At 52.3% G+C, this 16,863-nt stretch overlaps 1 protein-coding gene across 1 annotated transcript; it reads left to right on the top strand.

The window, feature by feature from the left end:
• The first annotated feature begins 7,074 nt into the window (after positions 1-7,074).
• On the top strand, positions 7,075-15,702 carry LOC108865041 (calphotin-like). The gene is made up of 2 exons (XM_018641675.1): positions 7,075-9,044; positions 15,576-15,702. The coding sequence occupies exons 1-2, from the start codon at positions 7,075-7,077 to the stop codon at positions 15,700-15,702; spliced, it is 2,097 nt and encodes a 698-aa protein (XP_018497191.1).
• The last annotated feature ends 1,161 nt before the right edge of the window (positions 15,703-16,863 follow it).

Raw genomic sequence — 16,863 nt, 5'->3', positions numbered from 1 at the left:
CTTCGGCAACTATGTTCGTTTGAAGTGAAACGGATGGCTTCCTTTTTTCGACAGTTTAGTTGCGTATCACCATCAAGCGGTACTCTGAACGCCGGCCCTAGCGATACCGATAGAGGCCTGAATGGGGGAAGGGCCTAGTACTTTTTTCGGCCCCTTCAAAGGTCGACCGAGGTGGTATTAAATTCAGGTTATCAGGGGTGAAGGGGGGGGGGTAGGCCCCCTTGCCCTTCCCCCCTGAGCACGTCACTGCTGACCACAGAGAGTCTCCGTAGGTCGTCGGTCGTCGGTCGAGCCGCGGCTCCGGCGTGGAAATCAATTATGGATATATGTATAGTGAAGGCGCGATCGGTCAGGCTTAGCCAGATCAGCCGTCGGCGTCGCAGAACCTCCCGTTCGAGGAGCTCAGCTCGATCCATTAGGTTTACGGAGCTCCAGATCAAGCTGCGTTACAGAAACGACTCGCGAGAAAAGCGTGGTGACGCTTGCGAGGGAATGCGTGAGCTGTCAGAACTCGCGGTCTCATTGTCGCAAGGCAAGCAAAGAAAGGGGGTTGGGTGATTGTCCCCCGGGAACCAGAAAGACCGGGCTTCTCCCTCCCTCGATACGCTCCAAGGGCCGCAGCGATTTGATTAAAGCAATCGGGGGAATGTCTCACACCTGAGACAACCTTGCCGAGGAGACTTGCGGAATTCTTCCCTTTCAGATGAAGTTGATTTCATAAGATCGCCGATTCTGGGCCGATTGATGAAGAGCTTCGTTCACGGTTGATTCATTCGACCGAATCAGCTGTGAGCTAGAGCGCTGACGCCCTGCTGGCGCAAACTTTCGATTGAATCTCTCGATTTGAAAGCAGTGTGGCGGTTCCGAAGGTTCTCCCCTTGCGAAATCTATTCGGGAACCGTCAAGAACCTGCGAGAGGAATGAATCGCAGAAATACATCAAAATCTGGAGCGGGAGACTTCCGAGAGGGGCTTCCAGGCTTAGGAAACATCGGAATGTCCCCCCAACCGGACTTTGGAAGGGAGGGTAGCTGATCGAGGGGCTCAAGCGTCAAATGTTTCTTACAGCCGAGAAAACGCCCGATCAGAAGTTGCGCTGAAAGCCGGTGCCACTTCGGCTGACTGGCTAACAAATTATCCTGTCGGGAAAGATTCGGGCGGCGCTCCAGCAGCGCCATCATTCTCATCGATGACAATGAGTGTAGAGAGCGGACTATGGGAAATCCGGATAAAGGAGGATCGGCCCTGTTTTCCTTCTGACGAATCAGAATTACTGGGATCAGCTTATGTTGGCTCCGTCATCGACCCACCGGTTGCTGGGTCGCGACGAAATTATCGCGTTCATTATCAGTAAATTCTTTTCGAGGCGCCTAGTCGTGGCGGCATAATGCTCCCGGATTCGCCCCTGGAACAGAAAACCGTCGCTTCGGGACAGCTCTGCCTGCGCAGGAGGGAGATTGGACTCTAAGAAGCTGTATTCGGAGGAATATTCTACGATTTCTTCCCAATCGAAAATCATATGACTCGCCTCGGAGAAAAAGGCCCTCTATGTGTTTGGGAAACTAAGCTTGCAACACCCGAGTTGTAGAACGTGGTGAAACAAAGGGGCAGTCCACGATGAACTAATAATCACCAATTCAAAATCGGAATTCGATGCCGCGTCCGATTCAATCGTCGGAAAGAATCGATTGCAATCCGGAGGATCAGGATGAGTCGATCTCTATCGAGGTAAGGGAGATCTGGATCCACGACTTGTCCTCCGATTCTTGGACTTCTCGACGACGACTTCAGGGACTCCGTACGCTGACAGGACAGTTTGGAAACGACTTCTCCTCGAGCGGTCGGGGAGTTGCTCTGAGCGTCATTGCAGAGCCAGTCGCTGGACAGAAACAGATGTTGATAGCAACCCGTCTCAAACATCAGTCATGCCTTTTCTATTTTCGTGCATTTTAATTGCCTGATGTAAACGAGTCAATTCAAGCTGAGCTTGATTGGACGATTCGACAATGGCTCCACGATGACCTTTGAAAACAAAATCGGTTGCGGCCACTCTACTTCATTAATCGATTTGTTAGATCCGCTCTGACTTTGCTATTCCCATTGGTGATTGACTGTGCTTGGAGCGACGAACAACGATCAGATACCGCGGGACGCACAGAACATGGAACTCTCAAGGGAGCGCGTGCGCGCCGAAAGTAGGGACGTCATCATTACGAACAAATGTTGGCGTATTCTCCCGCGGCATTTCACGGCGACCGGGGCCTCGGTCTATTGCCCGAGAAGGTTCAAGTTCACGACGTCGACGTCCCTTCCTCCAACTGAGATAGAGCTCTATTGAACTAGTTATTTAAATAGAATGCGCGTCGTCCTGGGGAAGAATAGTTATTGAACTTTGGAAGTCTTACCAGGCCACTGTGAGCGAAAAGAAAAAGCTCGGAGGCTACCGCACGGGATGATCTTCGCCAGCATCACAATGAAATGGTTCGTTTTTCTCCCTTGAGCATAATACAGGATTTTACTATCGAAGCTTCTGGCGCACAAATCGGCGAATGGGGAAACAATGGGTTCAGAAATTTCGATCGATCTATTCATTTCCGAAAGGATCGAAATTTCACTCTTGAGAAGTTTTTCTCGGGCCTCGGTTTCGGTTGCAGCTGCGCGCCTACGCACAGAAGAGCACTCTTGTGTGTGTCAACAAAATTGGAATTAGCCTCCGTCCTTCCTCATCGATCTTCTTCTCATTTTCTGGCTAGCCAACGAAAGCGCCAATATCGGCCACCGTTCATCAACTTGATCAGTTGTCGAATATTATCCCCTTCTTTAGAATATTTTCCTCTTCTGTTTCGTGCCCTTTGAGAAATTGAACTTGACTTGGAGACGCTTTGTCATGCGAGCTGCCATTCAGCGATCGAAACGGACGTGCGAGTGATATAGTGCTGTGAGTTCTTTCGACTTCATTTATTGTGGTTCGGGGTGCCGCCCAAGAACAAAGAGCCGGGCGAAGCTCTCTGACATTTAAATCAACAGATACGCTTGACGGTAGGATTTGTCTCTGTACAAGGAGGTGATTCATCAAGTCGACGGGAGTACCGTTCGGTTTTTTCTGGGATCCCGTTGGAGTTGTCGGTGGAATACCGGGTCTACACGCGGTATCTCCGAGGCTAGGTCCTCGACTGCGAAATATTTCCCGCTCATGGACAGCTCTTTTTTAATGCTCGTTCGACGACGGGTAGGGGAAGAGGTTCTTCGGCCTGAGACTCCACAAATTATTATCGAGAAGAGAACCTCCCGGGAGCACACGTATCTCGACTGTGATTCGGGCAGTCGGAGCTGATCCTCTCAGAGAGACATTGCCTCCTAAGAGACCATCCTATGATAGATTTGATGGAACGGAATTCTCATCCAATTTTGCAGTTACCCTCCGGTCGACTGCCTCTAACTGGCCGGAGCTCCACCCCTTGTGGAGTTGCTCAAGACACTTGTTGTTTTCACAAAATCCATTATGAACAGACGTGCGACCGCATGAACAAGCTTAACGGTGGTTCTCAACGTCAGGCGTACGTGGGTCTCAACGATGTGAAAAGCTTACAAGTCGTAAGGGAAGCGTGACTCCGACAGAGCCGAATGTTCAGCGCTCGCTCTGCCCCGAAGGGACTCCGCAGCCTCACACCAGTGGTCGGTGTCTGTGTCTGACAGCAGCTTGAACGCTGGCGATGAAAAAATCCACCGAGTGAGCGAAAGTTATTAACGTTATGCCTCACACGATGTTGCTTCGGTTCCCATCATTCACTTACGACATGCCGGAAGGATCTCGCCCTTCGTTAGCGAAACTGTTGCACCGAATTGACACTCCGAATTAAGCCGAGCGCATATTCGAGCGGCGGCGACCGTATCCGGAAATCGGTGGGGAATCCACTGAATTGTGAGTCACCAAGGGAAACGTCTGTCTATTTGCGCGAGTCCCCGTGCGCAGGCCTGGACAGAAATTCCAGGTTTCTGTCCGTGAACGGTCCGGCCAGGATTTGACCGATGAAGATACAAGGAACGAGACGATGGACGCAAGCTCAAGCACTGGAAGTCCGTGACGGGTCATGGTTTCGGTAGCGCGGGAATCGCTGAACGCGTAATTGAAACTAATGGGATAACGATGTGAGATCTTGCGGGTATGATCCCAAGCACAGACGAAGATAGAAAGTCTCCTAGCTTAAACTGCTATCGCACCTCACGTTTCACGGTTGCGCCGACCCGACTGTTCCTTAGACGAATTCCTCGAATTCGTAGACAGTGAAGGGCTGCAGCCGCCGTTGAATCCATCGCAGAAATCGAACGATTCACGCGGTCTTCCTGAGTAATTCCGGCGGAGCGGAAATCGAGGTATGCAAGACCGGCAGTTGACTTGCGCTCAAGAAAACACTCGCTATCGCCGCTTGGTCGTCCCCTCGTTCGGGTACAATAGATCGTCAATTGGAACGAGAGTTTTCAGCTGAAAATTCCCTGTTTTGAGGCCGTTCTGCTCGAACTTCGCCTAAAGTCTTCCGGTGCCTCCCCTAACACTAACCTTGATGTTCGACAATAAAACGCAGGCATGCTCGTACCGTACGATGTCCACTCAATCATTCGTTTATCCTATTACAGGCCATCGAAAGAATGATTTTCCGCCAAGTTCCCGCATGTGATCGGAACCATTGTCCCGATTGAGAGATCGGCTCTCGTTGTCTTGATTAGGCCGACCGACGAATAAGCAGAAAAGACTTCTTTGTTTCCCCTGAGTCTAGATAAAGTTTTACTCAGATCACTTCTGATGGTCTGTCCCCTTGTAGGAGCGCGAAAAGCTACGGCTGTTTCCGATTAGAAAATCCGTTGACTCGTCGGACTCGGGACATGATAATGCGCTTTTATCGACGCAGTCAGAGAGCAGACTGAAGTTTGAGGCTCCTGAACTGAGCGACGGCTCAGCTCAATTGGATTTCGGGTATCCAGGCGTTAGCGTATCGGATTTTTGAGGGCTCGTTTAGTCGACCATGCAACAAGCGAGAGCATGTCAGCGTTGCCCTTCCTATTCGAGTTAATTTCGTTTTCTCGAGCCGCTAACGAGAAAGGGCTCCGAGTTGAAGGCTCCGTTCCTGTCCGGGCATCCATGGAATTCCCTTGTTTCCGAAGTCGGCGAGATTCGGCGTCCGATCATCCGGATGAATGCAGTCTTTCTCTTACTCGGAGGAGTTCAAGAAGCAGTTGGACGTTGGACCATCGACAGCCAGCATCGACGTTCGGGGCTGCATTAGCTGGGCAGAAAAATGTCGCCGCATAAAGCCGATTATATCGATCATAGCAACCGACGCAGAATTTCGGCACCAATAGAATGGCTCTCAGGCTCTCATTCCGAAGAGTCCTAGTTCGATTCTGACAAATGAGTCCTGCTTTCTCAAGAATAGCTCGGTGAAATTTCTCCGGTTTTTTCTCGTATAACTCCCATATCAGCTTCATACGCCTTTCATGTTCATAATCTATAAAATGGAAGAAAAAATGAACATCGACTGTGCGCAGTGCTAGAAGTTCCACGAAATAACTCCGACGGGTGCGGGCATTGATTCTACGAGACAGCTATGACTGGAAACACTGCGATGTGATAAATAATCGGATGAAAAACGAGATTTGCCTATGAGGACCATATGTAGTATTCAGAAGTGAATGTAGTATTCAATCAATGGACGAGGTGAAGACCATTCCGCCGATCGACAACGCTATGACCTCCTCGTCATGGGGCTGGAGCGCTCCGATAGTGGAATAACGAGAGCTATTCGTACAGAAGACCGGATCCCATGATAGAGGAAATGCGCGGGCAAATACTGATTCGATTTCGTTTTTAAACGTCGACTTCTCACGAATCGAGCATACTTATACATATGCATACGGATGAGATTTCAGCGTGATAATTCTTCGGAAGGGATATCGACAGGGCTGCGATTCCAAGCATCCAAGCAGATGCGACAAGCCGAGTCTCGGAGATCGAAGCATTGGATGCGAGGCATGTCGAAACGGAAGAAGAAGAATGTCTGTCGACTGGGTCCTCCACGTACAGGATCCCCGTCCCGCTTCGCAATCTCCTTCTATTGGGGATAGAAGAATACAAGAATGAGGGCTGGTCGAATGCACCGAAAATATTATTGATGGATTTCTATCACGCAGTGACTCCATATTGGTAGCCGCTGCCCCCGCTGTTCAGCACCGTTCATCATCGTGCCACTTAATCTCCTTGTTGATACCTACGTTCCGCGTTACTGCAACTTCTACGATATAATACGGACCTAGCTACAGCTTAGGTCGCTGGTTGTCGCACAAGCTTGCCACAGGCTACGGCATTGCTCCATCGGCGCAGAGCGAAGAGAGGAAAACCCTCATCGAGGATCCTTCTGACAGCCACGGAACGTGAACCATCGGTACAATGTTCGTCGATCGTCTCAATCTCTAGTGCAAGTAAGAGAGTGATCCCCCGAAGATGATTAGGAAGCATCGCGACAATCAAAGCCCCTATTCCGCGTCTTCTGCCGCGCTGCTGATTCTGCGAGACAGCTCCAGTAGCCGCCGCGGCGCAGCGCCGGGCTCAGACGTCTCATGAACAAAAGGCGTGGTAACGCGACGAGCCGTCGCTTACCGTTATTTCTGGATGGCGCCCAAGATTTTCTCGATATTTCTCGAGCATGTGGTCTGTTTGTTGGGGGAGGAGGTGTCAAGGGGCTTTCGCTCTATTTGCCGCCGCCGCCGCCGCCGTTGTTGTTGTCGTCGTCATGACTGCCGCATGTGCCGCTGCCGCGGCCGCTGACGTCTTCAGAGGTCCTTGGTATATCCGGCCGCATACCGTTAAGGCCAACGTATCCACACCCGATCTTTCTCCACCGCCTTCCCATACTGTCGGTAGCCATTAGAGGCGGAGTGGTGGTCCGTCGGTAGATCGGTTCAAAAGTAAATTTCAAGCCAATTTTTGGGTGAGGACCAGTATATAAATGCCCCCTGCACTGTATGCAGTGTTCAGTGTTTCGTGTCGTCGCTCAAAGCAGAACCAAACAATCGGTTCAGTATGTGGAGGAAATTGCTCTGTTTTAGCGCCGTGCTCGTGTCGACCGCCAGCGCTGGTCTGCTCCGCTCTACGGGCACTTCGAGAACACATCGAGCCGACGATGGCCTGGGGAACTATCAATTCGGTTACGATGAGGTTCACTCGACCGGTGGCTCTTTCCGGCGCGAGGCGGGAAACGCTGTCGGGGCCAAAGTCGGCTCGTACGGACTCCGAGACATCGACGGACGCTATCGTATTGTGAATTATGTTGCCGATGCGGCGGGATTCCGCGCTCAGGTGTCCACGAACGAGCCCGGGACCGCTCCCTCTCTGACGGGCGCTGCGTCGTATAACGTCGCCCCGGTCTCTCGTCTTGCTAGCGTTGCGAGTCCTATTTACGGGGTCCGTGTCGCGAGTCTCGCCGCGCCTGCAGTAGCTCCCGCTGCCGCCTTCAGTGCTCCTGTTTATTCAGCTCCCGCGAGACTTGCAGCTCCTATCACCTACGGAGCACGAGTACCTGTTGCACCCAGGATTGCCTACGCTGCTCCTGCCGCCATCAGGACAACGGCAGCGGCTCCTATCGCTTCGTATGCAGCTCCTGCGACCGCTTACGCTGCTCCTGTAGCCAAGATCGCCGCTCTAGCTCCGGGTTACGCCACCCGTATCGCTGCTCCCGCCGTACAGACCTACGCTCCCATCACATCCTACGCGGCTCCGCTCAATCGAGTGGCAGCTCCTATCGCGTCTCTCGCCGCTCCTACCATAAGTTATGCCGCCCCCGCCACAAGGTACGCCGTTCCCGCCCCAAGGTACGCCGCCCCCGTCACGAATGTGCCGATCGGAACTTACGCCGCTCCGTTGTTGGCGTCGTACGCCGCCCCGGTCGCGGCATACGCTATTCCTGTAGGTGGAGTTCCTTCCCGCGATGCCGGAACCGTTGCCGGTGGCCTATACTCCGCACCTCCAGCCAACTCGAACGGTACCGCCGACCAACTCGCTGCCGCCCCCGCTCGACCCGAAATCACTCTGATGGAGTCAGTTGCGCCAGCAGCTGCTGCTCCGGCCGGAAACAACGCTCGTTTATTCAGTCAGGATGCGGCTCCACCCTCGGAGAACAACGTCGCTCCGTCACAATATCCTCCGAGTTCAGCCCCCCAGTCGGGCGTCTCCGATCGCGGGGTTCCTCCGCCGATGTCGATTGATGCCAACGCTCGATCGGCTCCGGCCTCGACCGACGAAAACAATTCGATGGGAATGGTAGCCGCCCGAACACCATCGGCCTACGCGACACCTCCGAACTTCTTCTTCCGGGGAGTTAATTTCACTGCTCCTCAATTCTCCTCGCCGTCTGCCCCTGCCGTCGCACCTTTCCTGTTCAATACCCGCTTCGACTCAGCCAGAATCGCTCCAGTTTCAGATGCACCCGTCACTCCGGTCCCCGCTTTCGTTTCGACTGCTAGGAGCACACCTGCCGCTAGCGAGGCACCTGCAGCGAGACCGGCGGTTGCCGGTACAGCGTTCAATGCTCCATTCCCGTTCACCTACTCGTTCCCGGAGTCCAATATCGCCATGAGCCAACAGCGAACCACACCTGCTCCAGTTGTCTCTGACGTAGTACCCACTACTCCTGCAGCGAGGCCAACTGCTCCATCTGCATCTGTTCGTTCGTCCGCTCCCTCGACCAGTGCTGTAAACGCCGCCTTCCCCGCCGGAACATACGCCGGACCGGTGGCAGACTCTCCCGCAAACGGAACAGACTCCACCAGAGCGCCAGCAGCTGCTCCCGCAGCAGCCACCACCGCCGACCCACCTGCCGCGTTTTTCTCGTCACGCGGAGTTCCTTTTGATCAGCAGCAGATCGCTTTCGCTTCACAGCGGCTCCGAGCTCCGGTCTACGCTCCTGTGGCCGCTCACAGACTGGTCTATGCCACAGCTCCTGCGCCGATCGTACATTCCCAGTACGCAGTCTACGCTCCGCTTGCGCATTATTCGTCATCCGTCCATACCCGCGTCGACTTCACGGCGTCTTCTCGGGATCCCATCCGATCGCAGAACGCACCAGCACAGCCCGGAACGACCACCGAGCGACCATCGACCCCTGGAGCCCAGGCTCCGCAGACTCCGAGTTCGATGCCCGAGACTCCGGCCACGGATGCACCCCGGGCCCCCGAAGAGCTCGCCACCCCTCAGGCGCCTGCCATTGAGGCGAGCACGACGCTTCCGAAGCAGGACGATGACGAAGATGTCGCCGATTTCAGAAATTCACCGCCGGTTTTGGCCGCCAGAGAAGAAGCGCCCACCACGACTCAAACCGCGACGTCAACGTCCACAACGACCGAGTCCATCGCGTCGACGACTACAGAAGTGCCCGCGGCGGCCGAAGCCGTCGATCAAAGAGCTCCTCAAGCGGCCCTTCTGAGCTCTGGAGGATCCTCTGCCAATACTGGCCGCCTCGCTGCCAGAAGACGATTTGGTCCTTCTGCGTACGCGACTCGCGTCATCCGCGCCCCATCAGCCTACAGAGTGTTCGTCCCTCAATACGCTCAGCTCAAAACCGCGCCCGTTTCGCACTACGCTGCCGCTCCGGTTGTCATCCCTAAGGTCGGACCCGTTGCGTATGCGGTGCCAGCTATTCATTATTATTAGCGTGACAGAATTTCCTCCAGTGATTCGATGTAAGACAAAGGCGTGTTAGTTTGAGATGCAGGAGAGATTGTAAATGTTGATTGTTTGTATCAGCGCACTCCCATTGGACATTTTGATGATTTGTCGAGCTGAGCGCTGCAAGCGGTGAGTTGGGAGACGACTGTGATTTTTTAAGTCATCCAGAAAGGAATGAATTTCGCTTTGAAATGGACAAGAGAAATGTTCAACTTCGCTGTCTGAGCTCACGCCTGATGAATTATTCTGTGGACGGAGTTGTGAAAGGGAATATTTAATCGCTCAACATCAGGTGAAATCGACGGCCGAATCTATCGCGTAGGATTCGATTGTCAGTTCATTGCTATTTATTCCGTCGAATGGAGATCTTTATTCTCGAGTGATGAAACGTGCCATAATGATTGACATTTTTTTTGTACATGGAATATGAGGCAATCTCAGAAATAAACGGAAGAAGACCAAAATAAGCTTCGTTCCTAGTTCCCCTTGTAGGAGACTTCACAGTATAGCAGGCACCCTAAATTGCAGTGAGTAGTGCCGAAGGGTCCACTTGCATGGAGTTGCCATCTGATTTATCGGACGATTTTTTCTCCGAACCGTGGGCCAAGGGAGCCCACGGTGATCCGAACGCGTATAGGCCCACCGGGGAATCGGTCCACTCTTCGCTTGGACCGCAAGTGCACTCATTAAGCAGTTTTCACCGTACACTGTATGTCAAACTCGAGAATTCATTTGAACATTTCTCATCTGGGCTAGCTTGATGAGAATTGTTCCAAGCCGTCTCCGGTATTGCCACTGCTCTTTTCGCAGCCGAAACGTTTCGGTAGGAACCTTTAGGCGCTGTGAACTCAAGCCCCGAAATCCTTCATGGAGCCCAACGGAAGCTCAGACGTGTCGAACAAGAGCGCAGCCGACCTATGTCGGGAGTGCTGTGGAGGTAGTGTCCCACATTCCGTTTGTCTTCCCAGGCTTCAAGGAACGACAGCCGCGTCGTCGATCACTCAATTTCCGATTCAGGAATACAGTGTTCCGTGAAAACGAACATCGTTACAGTGAGATTTCAGCATGAACGCCGAGTGATTAATTTTCCTTTCGCACGAACACCCTTGAGCTAACGGGGAGATGCTCTCCTCACAGCGGATAACCGTTATAGAGAACGAATTTCGCCGGTTGAGCGGGGTTCCTTGTGAAGAAGTCTCTCAGTATCGAACTGTAGACTTCCAAACGAACTTCCGACCGTTTCTCGAATAAGATCGATGATCTGATGCCTGTGAGAAATACAGTGTATGGCGATGGATTTGAGCCACAAGTCTTGTGGCTATGGACCACCCAATAGACACACAAGGTGTTTTGGGAGGACACGATGGGCGGGCCTTCTGCCCAGTATAAAAATTGTATCAAAGCGAATCCCGCTCCATTCCGTTCCGCTCTGGGCCCCTGTTAATGTCGGGAAGGACTGTTGATGTGTAGCGCAATGAAACTTTGGATCGAGTCTGCGAAAGCTCTAGCTGCCTCGCAGAGCTATCGGACTCGGGTTCAGGGGTACCCAAACGTGAGGGACCTTCAGAAATGGAATTTTCCGGAAACCGAGCGGGATTCTGGGGGTGCGGGGGGGGGGGGGTACGACAAGCGGCGTTTCGGGGGGGAATGGAATATCGAGAGCGCAAGGCATTTCCGCATTCGAGAACACTCCTGGGCTTCCAAATACAGACTGCTGTCCCGAGCAGGTGTATCGCCAGTCCCCATAGGTCCCTTGTTCCTCCTGGCGGCTCTAGAGGAATCCTGTGATTCAATGTAGTGAGACAAAAGTGTTAGCAGTATCTACCTGGTTACAACTTACAACTTCCTCAACTCGAGATGTTGAATAAACGTGCTTTTCGACAAGCGAAAGAGATGTTCCTCGGAACGCCCGTGCCGGTAGCCGATGCTCTGCAATTTCGGAACACTTACGGCTCCGCGCAGGGTATTTTACGGGTGGAATCGCGTCTTACTAGAAAGCTGTCCCGATCCAAAGTTCATCGTTCGACCACACATACGCGCAATCGAGAAAGCAGTCGGGCTAGAAGTCATTGTAACGGTTGCGGAATATCGGAATCTGATAATTTTATTGGTTTTACAATCGACGAGGGAGGCGGAGTGTGGCAGAAGACCGTGATGTAAACTATTCGTCGTTGGATGCGGATTTTTTCTGCTCGACTCGCGTTACGGATCTGTCGTCAATCGAATGCTACACGCTGTAATTCACTTGATACCTGACTAAACGAACATGTTTGTTCTATGTTATTAGACGGAGACATGTGGCTTGAGGACGAGTTCGTGATAAAAAGCTATCAGGATCGGGGAGCGAGTAGCCTTCCTTACCGCTGTATCGACAAATCCATGGAAGAACGTGCCGGTCGCAATCTCCTTCTCGTCATCGCTAAACGTTCGGGGGTACGCCGACAGAATTTTAAGACGGATTTCGACGGCATTGGGCTCTTATCTATTCATACAACGTCGCCGCTGACTTGTCAATCGGATTGTAGTCATCGACACTCCGCGGCATTCATTCACACATCGCCATTCATTTCTGTTGTTTTCTCCATAAATCACCGGAGTGAGCTTCCAAACAAGTTTGTGTCTGCAATCACCGCCTTTGTCCATTACTGAAAGGCATGGCTATTGTGTAATGGAGGCGCAATGGATCGAATGGAAATGCATTCCAATGGGTCATGGCGTAGCTGGTCAAATTTAAGAATCGCTGAAAAGATCTCGCTCCTGTATCGAAATTCCCGAACGCCACGCATTCCCTCGGGTCGTTCTCAACGTTCGCGCACCCGCACTTGGGTAGGGTCACCGTGGTGTGTCGGGACATATAGAGCTCCATGAAGTCTAGACACCGAAATGTACATATTATGTGTGAGAGCTAATGTCTCGCGTCAGTATCATTCTCGCAGCGTGTACGTCGTGTCGGATCGGATAGAATGCTAATATTGAAAAAATGTCATTGCCATGAACCATGAATGAGAGAATCCGAGACAGTATTTTCATTTCCCTCAGGAGTTGGTCAATTGGAACGATCGAGAATTCGCAGCGTGAACCTACCCCTACGATCAAAAAGCACAAGCGTGCCCGCGCAGCGCCCCGAGACCACGATCACCTCATCGCGAGGATGGTGGGCCGTCAGAGAGGTCCGATTGAACTCCCGGGTACACAACAGGTTCGAGAGATGGGACTCCAGTTTCCTTTCCATCCTCATCAGAACAGATCCTGTAATAGGAGACATCCCTGCAGGTCTCTGCATACTAGGCGATGGATCTCGTTGGGGTGCGCTATCGAGCTGGAGTCTTCTGTGGGAGGCAGGTGGAGTTCGGATTCCAATCGTCTGGAATTTGGGTCTTCTGAAAGCTTTCTGAGATTGCTAGATCGGTGACAATGGAACTTCCAAGAGGATTATGTTCTGATGACATATACGCTTCCACAACGCAGCTTCCGTTGCGATGGGCCAGAGTTTGGAGCACGTCACAGTAGAGTATACCTAATCAGATAATGATACTTGGAGCGATTATGATGGCGACCGGATGGTCCGCGGAAAGTCCTCGCAAAGTCGGCCCCCGCTTCTCGCCGAACACTTGGCATCGTCTTGTTGGCAACATCAGATGGCTTCAGTCATCCGACCGGGCACTTTTTCATCGACGGTCGTCACTTCATGATTCAGAGTTTTTGAATCATCTCTTCATCGCCATCCGCTCGGGAGCTCCGTACATTCCCGGCCATTGGCTTCTCAGTTGGAGGGGGGTGCGGCTTCCTGCATATCGCGATTAGGGCTGTAAATGCCTCGCAAGGCCACTCAGATTGAAGAGTCTCTTTGAGGGTTGCGGAAAAGCTGCAACCAGGCAATCGACTCTTCGTCCTTCATTTCGTCGATGTTCAGCGGGGAATCTCAGACACGGAGTCTCGATCCGCTTGCGCCACCCCGGACGAGGACGACTCCAGCAGTTGTGCAAGTAGGAAGATTTGGCGAACGCGGCGTGTTCCGGAACCATGCGGCGAATCGTCTCCCCGCGGAGATGCGTCGGAAGCAGCCGTCGGACTTGTGACAGAAAACAGCTGAAGCAGACTGACTGAGCGATAGTGGAGCAGAAAATGGCGAATGATGACGTTTGATTGGTTTGGCAGTGGAGTTGGCGGTCGGTCGGACCGATGATGAGCGAGCGGCCGCAAATCGCCATCCAACGTGCAGCCTTACGGCTTCCGCGAGCTCGACGAGCCCATCCATCCGTCCATCTATCGGGTAATGGCGTGAATTAAAACGGAGAAATTGACGACTGCGCTCGTCAAATGCCAATCGTCGCAATGTGATCTTGGGGAACAAATGCCGGGGTCACAGGTCATGAAGAGCGACGGAACCAGTATTGATATTGAATTTTTGGCAACAACCGCGGTATTGTCGTTTAAGATAGTGGCATTGTCTTCGAATTTCCGTCGCTTTCCCTCTGATTCTCGCATGCCGCGGAACGTGACTCTCCCATTCAAATGATTCCATGTGGGCAGACGTCCACGTTGGGAGAGGCATCTTCATTACACGCTTTAACGACTCTCCAAAGTCAAGGTTTTCTAATGCTGCTCGGCTGTGGTCTTGGAATTGATTACTACTCGTCCAATCGAGAGAGAACGGTTTCCTTCTAGCGGGATCCCGTGGTTTATTCGATCTCCATTATTTGCATCGATAGAGGTCAAGCGGGAAGGGGATCACTTCTCCACCTAGCGCGTGCTCGCGTTCCCCATCCCGACCGCGGTACGAATATTATCCCGAACAACACGATCTCACGTCCGACGAAATTTCTCAATTTCGTGCTGATACTCCCCGTCGCCGAGAGTTACCGAAGCTTATTCGGATTTCCATCCTCGGGTGCAAAGTTAGCCCCCGCAGGTCGATTCCGAGCAGTCTTGGCAAACGAAACATCGCTCGTTCTTCATTAATTTCGTACGTCCAAGTCTCGTGTTATGTAACGCCTCCCGAGGAGCGAGTATATGCCTTGCGATGCGGCAACTTCTGTTAGACGCGCTGTCTTCGCTTTCAAGGGGAAGCTTGCTTGCACGTGAATGTCTGTGGTCATAATAGAATGCCTGGAATGCGAAAATGAGACGTTCTTCCTTTTCGAGAGGCGTCGCAGGACTTGTGATACCGACGAGCGATACCGTAGAACATCAGAAAAATGCCCAACGGACCAGAGCGCATCCCCTAATCTGAGATTCTGCTCAGATCGGAATGTTTTCCCATGGTGTGGCCCATTACGGAGCCAAGTTCGAACGTCGGATCGGCTCGGAGCTGAAAAATTACTCGACTTTCCCTGATTCCTCTCGTTTCACTTTCTGTCTCAGGAACTTGAATCATTGAACCTGATGATGACTTTGCTCGAACATAAGAAGAGGCTCGAGAACTCCCGAAAGTGTCACTCCACATTGAAACCAATGTCAGACACAATTGAAGCTCATCCTAACGTCTTGCAATTAGTAGTCGCGTACTAATTTTTGGCAACTCCGCCGACAGGGGAACTTTTCTTTTGTTTCGGACTTGAGGTGCGTAATAAAAACAGAAACGACATAGACGAGTCTCACTTAGCGGCCTGATCACGTGCGGAATAATTCTATGGAGAAAGACTCTTGCTCCAGAAGGCTCGATGCAATGTTGCCCCCGCGATGCAATACCATTTCGGCAGGGACACTCGAAGCGGCTTCGCTCTCGTCAGACAACTCTGGGTCGGCGCTCGCTCCCTGAGGGACTGGAAGCATTCCCAAGCACGGATTCCATCTGGAGCACAATCGGAACGGAATCATCGACCGAGTTTGTCGGCGGTATCCCGCTGAGCTGCCGAGAGTGTGGGCAATGCCCCTGGCAGTTCGATTCTAACAATAACTTATTACCCTCACATGCGAAATCTGCACATGACAACTTCAGTTGAGCGAGTACTGGCGCCTATCAAGTCCCTGTTCGACAAGACATGAATTTCCGTCAGAGAATCTTTGCGCGGTTCCAAGCGAGCGCGAAAAATCCCGGCGTCATAGAGCTTCAGCCAAACATGAGGGAGAAAAAACGTTGGAGTTGAGATAAAGATTTGGAGGAACCGAAATAGGCAGGACTTTCCGTTTCGGCTCGAACGGATCCTTGACCTCTCTCCCACGTCGACGGGTCCGAGAACGAACTGCGAAGAAAGGACTGACTGCTCCAGAGTTTTGGCATGGAAAGGCTCGTCCGTTGGCAGGCCGCATGAATCGCACCGAGAGAATCCACGGACGAAATTTATGAAGACGACCGATCCCCTATAGACGTTCAATATATCACCTGTTACAATATTCACCGTTAGTAATCCTCCCACGGAGGATCCTTCTGCTTTTTCTTCCTCTTCACATCTTTTGCCCGCTTCGCCATCGCCTCATTGAAATTTATTGGTATCCGGCCCGAGTTCAGGGTTAACTGGTAGCGCTGCCCACGATACGCTTTCTCGACGTCGGACGACCGAACAATGAGCACAACAACGTGATAATTACGTTGACCGGTTCGGATGCCGCACAAATCCGGAAGCCGCTTCTGTGGAAACGACTCCTGGCTCGTCGGTTCCAGAATCGATTCGGAGCTTGACTTCTGATCGGGCTTGCGCAAGAATGCCGTTTGATAATAGTTTTATTTGATCGAAAGCCAACCTCGATCGATCCCTCTAAGGAATCGATACGTAAGCGTTCGTTGTTCTAACGCGATTTTCAATTAGGTATCCAGCGACTCAGCTGTCGGAGCGGAACCGTTGCGGACCGGGAACCGAAACGTCGAGCGGCACGTCGTAGCAGTGATCGACGATCCTCCTGCGTCGGACGCAAATTTAACCCCTTCATCGATGCATTGTCAAACTTTTTTTTTCTTGCCCAAAACATTTCTGGATCGAATGGACCGTGGGAATGGTTAGGGGGCGCTGAAGGCGCATTGTGTCTCCTACAATCCATCGCCACGACGGATACGGTGACGACGACGACGGCGGCGGCGAGTGGCACTGTTTTGGATTCCTTCGCAAACAAAGGCAAGGGCTTCAAGGACGTCCCCTTACCGCGGGGCAGAAGACGCGCCAACTGACCCGACAGACAGCCGTCAGTCGCCCCCGAGTAGGACGTGCCAGT

This window comes from Galendromus occidentalis, unplaced genomic scaffold (assembly GCF_000255335.2).
Source record: "Galendromus occidentalis unplaced genomic scaffold, Mocc_1.1 scf7180000075950, whole genome shotgun sequence".
Lineage (NCBI taxonomy): Eukaryota > Metazoa > Arthropoda > Arachnida > Mesostigmata > Phytoseiidae > Galendromus > Galendromus occidentalis.
This window is presented reverse-complemented; position numbering and strand designations above follow the sequence as displayed.